This window comes from Abramis brama (assembly GCF_963993115.1).
Source record: "Abramis brama genome assembly, chromosome: 20".
NCBI lineage: Eukaryota > Metazoa > Chordata > Actinopteri > Cypriniformes > Leuciscidae > Abramis > Abramis brama.
The window spans coordinates 10,370,392-10,382,394 of NC_139982.1; the positions used below are offsets into that span (position 1 = coordinate 10,370,392).

A 12,003-nucleotide genomic window follows, 5' to 3' on the forward strand; every position below is an offset into this window, starting at 1 on the left:
AGTTCTCAGTTATGTGCTTGTCAGAGGCACGCCCACCCCATCCCTTGGAAATAAATGATATGGCACCTTGTGGTGTAATACCAATGAGGTATTTCATGGTGTGTGTACCTTTGTAATGAGAAAAGGCCTGTGCACGTGCCTTTAGATTTGATGGCCTTTCTGTGTGTATTTCAAAGCAGTCGACTATAATAGCAACACATTTCCCAAAAGCTTCCAAAAATTTATGTGGCATTGTAGCTTGTAAGCAATGCCTCTCTCCCTTCCTCATCCTCTGCGGCTTCCACATCCGCCCATTCTCCACATTCATCTTCTACAGCTCCTACCTCTGCCTGGTCACCACCTCCCGCATCTGCTGCCACTTCTGCCTCTGCCTGGTCATCACCTTCCTTTTCTTGTGCTGCTCCCACCTGTTTTATTTTTTCTTCATCTTCTGCAGTGGTTTCTCCCTGCATTTGGGATTCACCGTCGTCTCCTGCTACTGGCACGGTCATTTGTTGTCGTTGTAATTGACGAGAATACTCGGTAGCACGCACTTCAGAGTGTCCCAGGTGCAGTGTTGGAGTCCAGTCAGGATTGGACTCATCCATTTCATATGCTGGTTTACCTTCAAGAAGACAACAATAAATAAATACAGAACAAAAAAAAAAAAAATACTGCAGTGAAACAACTTCTTTTTAAAAAACATAGACAATACATTTTAAGATGCATATTAAATAAATCACACCTTATTTAACATTAAAATCATAATAAGAAATTAAAATAGGAATGGTTACCAAAATTTAATTAAAGAACACAAACAAATCTTGTGCTAAATGTCAGTCCTGTCACGCCACAGTCAGTCCTGTCACATTAAATATTATGATATAAAATGTCATATTTGAGATAATATTGATTAATTCATTTTTTTTTTACTGTGTAGATAAAGGTGGTTGTATATACCCACCATTATGTGTTTGTAAAATATCCTATGTTAAAGTATTTTTTTATATAAGTGCCTGGTGGTTATTCTGGACTTTCCATTCACTACATTTGACCTAAATATTGCTTATATTTCTTATAGAAATTATGATATCATGTTAGATACAATCAGGGACATGTAATCAATAAGAAAATACTATTTGTGTCAAACTAATTCATTTAAAAAAACATTCTAACATATACAAATTTGTCTGTGACAGGGCCTGACAATTTAGGTGTAAAACGCTTTTAAAAATGTATTTTATTCAAAAATAAAAACATGCTAAGATGGCACGATATGTGTTTCCCATAGTTCCCAAGTGTCTTCCATATGACTCAATGCTCAGATTAAAGAATAATATCTATTTTTCTCCAAGATATTTAGAAGTGGAATTGTATGTTGCTGGTAGAATGTCCCTAATACTTTGACACTCACCTGAATAAAAATGTCTGGAACATACTTTTAACGATCTTGGGATGCTGGAAAACTTGATGTCTGTACGTCTTACGGCTGATATCCAAGACAGCCGGTGTCTCTTTGTCACATCAGACACATAGCTTCCTTGATTCTGCCTCTAAAGCTAAAGAAAGACAATACGATGTCTAATTTCTTACCTTGTCGGTCATGTGAACGGACATTACAACCGACAACACAACAAGTTCTTCCCATATCTTTAAAATTAATCGAAATGTCAATGTATACTTTATATATTAGCGGTCTGGATTCGTGTCTGCCAGATTGACCATAGACAGTAAAATAAATGGACACAGCGACCCCATTGGATTCAACGGAGAAAAGTGAAGTCAATTAGAAGCACTCACTTCCTGATGGCTGAGCGTACTGCGCAGACTCAAACTGAGCTTGACGACGTAGATGTGACGTGAGCAACCTGTCTGTCTTCTAGTAGCTGTGCCAAGATAAATCTGAATCATTCCCTTCCGAAACTTGCAGAGACGAAGAGCGTGAGTAGGAGGTGTCCATGAGCTAGGAGCAGGAGCAACTTTTCTGGAGCAAGTATTCTGATTAATTATTTTGTCTTTTTGCCTCCACGTCCCCCCGATTGCCCGCGAGCTTCTCCTCCTGTCCATACGGTAATTTCTCTACTGTGCGACAGAGAGTCGTGTGGTTATGACGCAATCGTTAGCCTATTTTTACAAAAACTGCTTCTACGAGGCCATAACGTAAAATAAAAGGTAATGGAGCCTTTTATACGTTTTCGTGTTTCTTTAAAAATAAATAATGGACAAATTGAGTCTTTAAATGCCTCAGATGTGAAGTTATTCGCTGTCAAAGTGACACCAAAATTAATGGGAGTCAATGGAATGCTAACAGCAGGTGATGGTCTGCTAATCAATGACGGCCCCCGGGGAAGCTTCAGTTTCCGGCTGATAGATTACCCCCTTGAGATTAACAGCTGAACGGCGATGGCATCACAATATGGCAGCACTACCCATCAGCCACCACGGCACTCTGTGGCTTGACGTCACGTTGCCAAGCTCTATAGATCAGTGGTCAAAACACCCCACAGAACCTGTTGTTGGGAGGTAAAGCACCAATTTTTCATATAATCTTGACTTGAGTAAAACAGATTGAAAGGAGTTTTTCATATATTTTGATAGGTTTCATGAGTTGTATCTCAAACGATGAGTTGTTTGATATCATTTTAACTTTATGATTTTCATTTTGTCTTATATATATATATATATATATATATATATATATATATATATATATATATATATATATATATATATATATATATATACATACACACACACACAAACATGCATATCTATATAACCCTATGTTTGGAAGTTAAAAAAACAAACAATCTGATATTTCCTACTGGCACACTACAGCAGAAGATATAAATAACTGGCTTAAAACCATTTTTATACATATTACATTACATACTTCCATAGTATGAAAAAAAGGCAATAGGACTAGAAACGGTTTGGTAACCATCATTCTATAAAAATACATTTTTGTGTTCAACAGAAGGAAGAAATCCATACATGTTTAGCCAGAACAACTTGAAAGTGAGTAAATGATGACAGAATTTTAAATTTTAGGTGAACTGTCCCTTTAAAAAAATAATGTTAAGAAATTAAACCTTATTGTAAAGTGTTACCAGTATCTTTTGGAATGAGCACTTTAGAATGAGTACACATTGCACTTATTATTTTGCGTTTATTTTGAATTTTAAGATACAATGTATATGTGGCATCAAACATCCAAACTGAGTATTTGTTACAAATGAACATGAAGATGTTATCCCATAGTAAACTACAGTAAAAATAAATAAATAAATAAATAATATATATATATATAATGTTTAAAATGAACATCAATAGTCAGATTATGTACTTTGTCTAATAATGAACCACTCTATAAACAATTTTTTTTTGGTTGACGTAAACATTTACTCTTTATGTGGCGGAGTGTGTGGCTCTTAAAAGAGCCGTTGGGTTTGTGTGGTTTCTCTTGGTTTCAGGCGTTTATCCGCCGAAGCCGTACAGGGTGCGTCCCTGTCTCTTCAGCGCGTACACAACATCCATGGCGGTGACGGTCTTTCTCTTGGCGTGCTCGGTGTAGGTGACGGCATCGCGGATCACGTTCTCCAGGAACACCTTCAACACTCCGCGGGTCTCCTCGTAGATCAGACCGGAGATGCGCTTGACGCCGCCGCGGCGAGCCAGACGACGAATGGCGGGTTTGGTGATTCCCTGGATGTTATCGCGCAAAACTTTACGGTGACGCTTAGCGCCTCCTTTCCCGAGTCCTTTACCGCCTTTACCTCTTCCAGACATGTTTCACTCTGATTTTTTCAGACGATCAATGATAGTTAACGAATAGATACTGATGTGTGTTACAAGGAAGCCTTCTACATTAGCATACAGGACCTGACAGAAACCAGTGCCGCGTCACATGACACACACCCCTCCCCCAAAATATAGCTAGAGCTTTGTTTCATATTAAAATTCAGGTTTCATAAATTGTATTTAACAAATATCATATATTTTACAGTAGTACTGGTTGATAAATGATTTTCTACAAGTTTACAAGGCAAGACGACATTATCACATTTATATATAATATATGTATGTATATATATATATATATATATATATATATATATATATATATATATATATATATATATATATATATATATATATATATATATATGTATATATATGTATGTATTGAAAGTAGAAAAATAGAAAACAGTTCCTTTCTGTGCGGATTCTTGACGCGTTTATTGCAACTACATTTCATCACATCCTTTCATGTTACTTTTTATGTAATCTAGACTTGAGTAAAACAAATTGAAAAGAGTTTTTGATATATTTTGATAGGTTTCATGAGTTGTATGTCCCAGGATAAGTTTTTATATTAAGGTATATAAAAAAAGTCATTAATATTTGTATTTCATGTGATGCAAAAAAAAAAAATAATAATAATATTCAAAATATGCTGCATGTATGACATGTCTAAGTGTCCTAAAATTGAGGCATGTAAATGTCTTGTGTTTTTACACTGCTGAAGTGTCTCACTGTCCTGAAGAGTTCAGCTCCAGTCCTATTCAAACATTGCCAACAATTGCTTGTAATTTCGCAGTAAATCTGAAGACTTTTAGCAGGTTTTGGTATGTCTGATAGGGGTCGGAGCTGAACTCTGCAGGATGGTTGACGAAACCTGTTCTGCCCCTCATACATCGTAGTCAATTTTGTGTATTAACTTTTTTTCTTATCAAAAAGAAAAACAGCATGAACCACATATAACTGAAGATGCTGAAAAAGAAAATTAAGACAATGTTCACGATTGTTATTAGCAGCTTATGGCTACTTTTACTGAAGAAAGCTAACTAATATACTTTCCACAAAATCTAAATATCCAGCATCATGAAACAGAGAACATTTGAACCAAGTCATATGAACATTGTCGCTTTAGAACCTGCATATATTGACCTCGGATACTTTGGTTTGATACAGTTTTAACTTTATGATTTTTACTTTGTGTAAAATATATATATATATATATATATATATATATATATATATATATATATATATATATATATATATATATATATATACGTATACGTATATGTATACACACACACACACACACACATACTTATCTATATAACCCTATATGTTCATATATATGTTTGGAAATTAAAAAAACAAACAAACTGATGTTTCCTACTGACACACTATAGCAGAAGATATAAATAACTGGCTGAAAACCATTTTTATACATATTACATTACATACTTCCATAGCATGAAAAAAGGCAATGGGACCAGAAACGGTTTGGCAACTATCATTCTATAAAATGCCTTTTGTTTGTGTTCAACAGAAGGAAGAAATCCATACATGTTTAGCCAGAACAACTTGAAATTGAGTGAATTATTACAGAATTTTTAATTTTGGGTGAACTGTCCCTTTAAAGAATAATGTTAAAAAATTAAACCTTAATGTAAAGTGTTACCAGTGTCTTTTGGAATGAGCACTTTGGAATAAGTACACATTGCACTTTTTTATTTTGAATTTTAAAATGTATATGTGGCATCAAACATCCAAACTGAGTATTTGTTACAAATGAACATGAAGATGTTATCCCATAGTAAACTACAGTAAAAATAAACAATATAATAGTTACATTAGTTACCTACAACGTTTAAAATGAATATCAATAATCAGATCATGTATTTTCAGTTTAATAATGACCCGCTCTAAGCCATATATGGTTCGCCTTTACTTCCTGCCTGAGCTGTGTGTGTGTGTGTGTGTGTGTGTGTGTGTGTGTGTGTGTGTGTGTGTGTGTGTGTGTGTTGCAGCTCGATATACGGTCTCTCCTGATTATTCAGATCTGGAAATTAATTTAATCATATATGATGCTGCGTAGGACCCTGATGTTTAATATTCGTTATTTTCGATGTTACACTAGAAATTCCCTCATTCAGTTAAAACTGAAGTGGCTCTTAAAAGAGCCGTTGTGGGTTGACGCAGACGCGGGTTTAAGCGCGCTCTCCGCGGATGCGGCGAGCCAGCTGAATATCTTTGGGCATGATGGTGACCCTCTTGGCGTGGATGGCGCACAGGTTGGTGTCCTCAAACAGACCGACCAAATAAGCCTCGCTGGACTCCTGCAGGGCCATGACAGCGGAGCTCTGGAAGCGCAGATCTGTCTTGAAGTCCTGAGCGATTTCTCTCACCAGCCGCTGGAAGGGCAGTTTGCGGATCAGCAGCTCGGTGGACTTCTGATAGCGGCGGATCTCCCGCAGAGCCACGGTCCCGGGCCGGTAGCGGTGAGGCTTCTTTACGCCGCCGGTGGCCGGAGCGCTCTTACGGGCGGCTTTAGTAGCGAGCTGCTTCCTCGGGGCTTTACCACCGGTGGATTTACGAGCAGTCTGCTTGGTTCTTGCCATTGCTGCAGTCTTCTTCTCTCTGTCCTGCTTGCGCTGGAAATGCCGCTCTGTGTTTCTCGCCCGCTTTTAAAGCTTTGAACAGCCAAGAGCTCATAGTGTCGCGAGGATACAGGCCTCGTGATTGGCTAATACGTGATGTCTGCGCATGAGTGCCAGCCAATGACTGCGCGTTTCCTCTTTTCAAACAAGCGGAGGGTTTCCCGCTCGAGATGCTTTCTATGTTCCATTGACTACTTTGCTCATAAAACACAGTGTACACAATCTCCCTGGTATTTATACTCACATTGTTGTATTTATGTGTTCTGAAATATACTCGCCTTAATTCCCAGTGGTTGTGCAGATTTTGGATTAGAACAAAGTCAAGTTACAGTCTGTGTAAAAGCACTGCAGCGAGACGCAATAGGGTTTCCATCCGTCCCGTAAAACAGCATAAAGGGCAAAATACCCAGACTAACATTGATGACCAATGTTTTCCTGAAGCTGATATGCAAATTGATTTTTTTTATTCATTTCAGATAATCAATTTTTATTACATATAATCAAGGCTTGGTAGACAACTATATTTTAATATTAGGTGAGATGGGTTGGGTAGCAAACACGCGTTAGGGGATCATGTGTTTATAACAAGCATGCGCACAACTACGATTATACATGTAAAGGTCGATGTAGAGAAAACATTCATTTTGATGGTTCATTTTCACTCTCAACCACATGAGTTTATGGTGTTTATAAAACAAACATAGAAAAGCGCTCATTGTCAGATAAAATGGGTGGCTCTTAAAAGAGCCGTTGTTTCAGTAACCCAGTCTTCAATCTGTTTATTTGGATTTGGCGGGTTTCTCGGTCTTCTTGGGCAGGAGCACGGCCTGGATGTTGGGCAGCACGCCGCCCTGAGCGATGGTCACTCGGCCCAGAAGTTTGTTGAGCTCCTCGTCGTTGCGCACCGCCAGCTGCAGGTGACGGGGGATGATGCGGGTCTTCTTGTTGTCCCGAGCGGCGTTTCCAGCCAGCTCCAGGATCTCAGCGGTGAGGTACTCGAGCACTGCCGCCAGATAAACAGGAGCACCGGCACCGACGCGCTCGGCGTAGTTTCCCTTGCGCAGAAGCCTGTGAACACGGCCGACGGGGAACTGCAATCCCGCCCTGGAGGAGCGAGTCTTAGCCTTGGCTCGGGCTTTGCCGCCAGTTTTGCCTCTTCCACTCATTTTCAGTTCAGTTACTTCAAACACCTCCGTCTAAAATAATAGAATGAAATTAGAGTGGCTCCACACACTGTATTTATACGAGAGTGACAATCGCCCATTGGTTTAGAGTCTGTAAAGATTCAAACCAATCACTGAACTTCCCTCCAAAGCCCAACCCCCTTTCTGGCGGGGATTATGAACAAGTATTAATTATCTGTAAAACAGAAAAGATGAAACCATTGAAATATAAAATTATATGTATGAAATTTAAATAAATACAAAAATATAAATTGTACGCTGTTTCTACCAAATGTGCAGCACACCTTTCTCTCTCTCTCTCTCACACACACACACACACACACACACACTGTATATTCTGGGCACATTGACCGTCTGATACTGTACAGTATACTGTTCCTATTGTAATATTGGAGTTTTATCACTGTCCATATTGTTGGATGTGGGTTGTTTGTATTGTCACAATTCTCCAGCATATGTTGTGTGTATATTCTCTACTGTGTTGTACAACATATTTCGACTGATCACTGTCTGAACCCTCCTAAGGTTTTTTTTTTTTTTTTGGCCATTTACAATAAATTCCTTAAATATATAAATAATGGTTTACATTAGTTTTTTTTTTAGTTTTTTTCCAACAGTTTTGACTTGTTTGTTCAGATTGCATGAGTCTAAGAGGTCAAAAGTCAAATCTCATCTATTCGCTTTCAAAAGTAACACAAATCATTGATATTAACGACTTTTGCACTTATTCAGAATTAGTGGGTGGCTCTTAAAAGAGCCGTTGAGGAACAAACACTGGACTTTATTTCTTTTTGGGCGCTGCCTTTTTAGGCTTGGCGGCTTTAGGCTTTGCAGCTTTAGGTTTAGCGGTCTTTGCCTTTTTAGGACTCTTGGCTGCTTTCTTAGCGACTGCTGGCTTCTTTGCCTTCTTGGGGCTCTTCGTCGCCTTCTTAGCGGGTTTGGCTGCGGGTTTCTTGGCCTTCTTGGGCGATTTCTTGGCGGCGGGCTTCTTTGCCGCTGCGCTCTTGGGCTTCTTGGCCGCAGCGGGTTTCTTGGCCGCGGGCTTCTTCGCTTTAGGAGCCGCTTTCTTGGCTGGTTTCTTCTTGGTCTCGGCTTGCTGCTTGTTGAGCTTGAATGAGCCCGAGGCGCCGGTCCCTTTGACCTGCACCAGAGTGCCTTTAGTCACCAGGCTCTTGATGGCGATCTTGACGCGAGAGTTGTTCTTCTCCACGTCGTAGCCGCCGGCAGCGAGCGCTTTCTTCAGCGCGGCGAGGGACACGCCGCTCCTCTCCTTGGATGCGGACACAGCTTTGACGATGAGCTCGCCGACGCCTGGACCTGCTTTCTTGGCTTTAGTAGCGGACTTCTTCTTGGGCGCTTTAGCCGGGGCGGCAGCAGCGGGTGCTGGGGCGGTTTCTGCCATTTCTCTCTGATCGGATCAACAGTCTTTCAAACGCTGTCTCTGTTTTCAGCAATGAATGACGCTCGCGCGGCGCTGCGCTCTTAAATAACACATGAGAACCTTATAGACTCAACCTTCCCGCTCGGCGTCTGTGCGCGTCCACGAGCCCCTCACGCGTGTGTTTTCTTCTCTTACATTTGGTTCTAAACTGGAGTGGTAAAATAGTTTGGCGCAGTCAAAACAAAGTGAACACCAAGCAGAGGTTCTGAGCTTTCATTGGAAACTAAAATACCCGCTGATGAAATGTTTATTTTGCCTTCGTCAGATTAAATCCAAGGCGAGCATCAGCCACGGCGGAAAGCCGCGTGTAAATTTGATGGATAGTTTAAGTGTAAAGGTTGATAAAAGCCTGAACGCCTCATATGTGTATTCAGCAAACAGTCTGAAATAGACTTTAATGAAATCAGCATCAGTGAGGACCGTGAGGAGGCTTTCATACAGATGTTGTTTTGGGCAGCTTGAAGCACACGAACATCATCCGGAGGCTCCGAGTCTCTCTGTGACTCATGTCTGGCCAGCAGATGATATGTCCTTAAAATAATAATAATTTGTATTACTTTTAATAATAAATATATAACCTTTCCATAAGATGATGTACATCATATCACCTAAATAAAAATGTAAATCGTCATATTTGTTCATCCTTATTCGTCATTCATCTCAGTTTTCGGCATGTGAATGAGGATCATGTAAATAAAAGCTCATCTGAATGAGCTGCTCATTTAAGCAAGGCAGCAAGTGACTCAAAAAACAACTTATTTTCCCCCAGTTTCATATTTCCCTTGTTCTATAGCTTGTACTTTTCTGGACAATGTTTGAAACTTTGTATTGCAAGCATTTCTTATGCCATTGCCTCCTTAAGATGTATCGCTTGTATTTCTCCATAGGTCGCCTTGGATAGAATCATCTGCTAAATTAATATGATAAAGAGCAGGTCACTTATTGTAAGTTTGTTATATTATGATTTAGCCACTATTGAATGCTAATTCATAAAATAGTCATATCATTTGCACTATATGTTTGATATATTTGCACAGATGTTGGGATTTTGGTCAGACTGTGTAAGTTCAGCTCTAGCCCAAACAAACATCAGATCAAGACAATGAAGGTGTTCAGAATTACACAGGCAGGTTTAACTGGGATTAGTACTATAAAGTATGAGGACACTGGAGCTGAAGAGCTGATAACTAAGTAAAAACGTTTTGAATTAAACACTCAAAAACAATAAAAAATGTAGTTGTGTTGGGTCTCAGTTGTTTGGAATTTTTCAACTTAATCCCTAAAAATATGTTTCTTGGAATTTAAAACATCAGGGGATATGAGGGCATTCTGATCCAAGACAATAATTTTCTGTTAGATTTATTTTCAGGTAGACTCTCTGCAGCCTCGAAGCATCTGTCAGTCATCTGATGGAAACAGGCCTCGACCCCCGTTATGTGTGGCATCAGTGCGAGATCAATGATCAAGACACAGACAGTGTAGTACCCTTTTACAGTCTATGGTAGTACCATCACATTCTAAACTTTATTAAGGAAGAAGGGTCATATTTATACAAGATAAAGCAGAATCATCCAGAATGCAGGCCATCCATTCATAATACTGAAAGATCAACCCCATACGGTATATTAATAAATATAATAACAAGTAAGAGATGTCAGAAGATCAAATGTATGTGTACGTCTTGAGTTCGAGTGTACCAGTGTGTCCAAGGCATGGTTCTTGTTTTGTCTAGGTTTGTGATGTGCACATAACAAAACAGAAAGAAGCAGTCTTAAAAAGCAGCAGGGCAGTCTTACACAAGAATAATCAAAAGTGGAGCCTTAAGAACAAAATATTATCATGTTCTTACTTTTGTTCTTGTGAAAAGAAATGGGTATACTAGATGCAGTATTTTTTTAAAGAAACGGTCCCTATTAACTTTGCTAATATTACCAGCCAATCGGATTTCTCACTGACTAGTTTATTAAAAACAAAAATGACATTTATCTTTTTATGATCTACAGTGTGTGTTAAAAATGTGCTGTAGGCCTACATGTTATAGCCTAGTATATAAAAAGTGTTTTAGGTCATACAATATTAACTGGATGGCCCGATGTAAAGGAGAAAGACCATTTAAAATGACTAACTTTTAAGAAAACAAGGAAAAGCAAAGGCACAAATGCAAACAGGTCAGAGGCAGAACGTTCTGTAAGAAAACACACAAGCAGTCCCTGTATACAGTCACATATTACTGTCATTTATTGTTCTTGAAGAGCCTAAATGTAAAGGACTGTTAGCAATGTTGGGCCCTATGAAAGAATATGAGGTTGGGCCCCATAGACATAATAAATGCATAGATGCCCTAATGGCCGCTTTGGAAACTTGCTGCGATACGTCAAAACGTCCGCCATATTGCTGAGGGCAAGACTGCACTGTAAAAAAATGCAAGTAAACGGGTGATCTCGATAGTTAGACTTATTAATTTTTAATAAGGAATTGTCAAAGCTCAGACTTGTCATGTATTTGGCTTTTTATTCTTGGATAAGAATTGTGAAGATCCCCATACTGAGATATAATTAAATGTTCACATTAAATGAAATACTATTTTCTTATTGTGGAAAAAGCATTTTCTGTCTTTAACCCGATTGATCGCCATTGAAAAAATTAAACAAATCGGCAAAAACAAATATTTTATCTATGTGCATCTTATCCAATAGTGCATCTATGTATTTATTATGTCTATGTTGGGCCCCCTATTACACTGTTACTATTAATAAAATTGATCTCTGTGGGCCCCAAACGTGTGTGGGCCCTTAGAATTGTCCTAACTTTTCCCCCCTTAGCGCCGGCACCCCTGTCAGAGGTGAATATATAGAGGCTATAAAGTGTTTAAGTTTCTCCTCATCATGTAAGCACATACATGTTATCACTTCGAGAAAACCAATGGGGGAGGAAAATAAAGATG

At 38.9% G+C, this 12,003-nt stretch overlaps 4 protein-coding genes across 4 annotated transcripts; all 4 read right to left on the reverse strand.

The window, feature by feature from the left end:
- Positions 1–3,306: 3,306 nt before the first annotated feature.
- LOC311070685 (histone H4) lies at positions 3,307–3,768 on the reverse strand (the record flags this gene model as incomplete). The annotated part of the gene is made up of 1 exon (XM_084094692.1): positions 3,307–3,768. The coding sequence occupies one exon, from the start codon at positions 3,766–3,768 to the stop codon at positions 3,457–3,459; it is 312 nt and encodes a 103-aa protein (XP_083950818.1). The 3' UTR covers positions 3,307–3,456.
- Positions 3,769–5,869: 2,101 nt separating this feature from the next.
- Positions 5,870–6,413, reverse strand: LOC311070665 (histone H3.2-like). Its single transcript, XM_084094670.1, has one exon. It carries the CDS (start codon positions 6,393–6,395, stop codon positions 5,985–5,987), a length of 411 nt encoding a protein of 136 aa, XP_083950796.1. The 5' UTR covers positions 6,396–6,413; the 3' UTR covers positions 5,870–5,984.
- Positions 6,414–6,913: 500 nt separating this feature from the next.
- On the reverse strand, positions 6,914–7,623 carry LOC311070666 (histone H2A-like). Its single transcript, XM_084094671.1, has one exon. The coding sequence runs from the start codon at positions 7,598–7,600 to the stop codon at positions 7,214–7,216; it is 387 nt and encodes a 128-aa protein (XP_083950797.1). The 5' UTR covers positions 7,601–7,623; the 3' UTR covers positions 6,914–7,213.
- Positions 7,624–8,133: 510 nt separating this feature from the next.
- On the reverse strand, positions 8,134–9,054 carry LOC311070655 (histone H1-like). The gene has a single exon (XM_084094659.1). The coding sequence runs from the start codon at positions 9,018–9,020 to the stop codon at positions 8,400–8,402; it is 621 nt and encodes a 206-aa protein (XP_083950785.1). The 5' UTR covers positions 9,021–9,054; the 3' UTR covers positions 8,134–8,399.
- Positions 9,055–12,003: the final 2,949 nt, after the last annotated feature.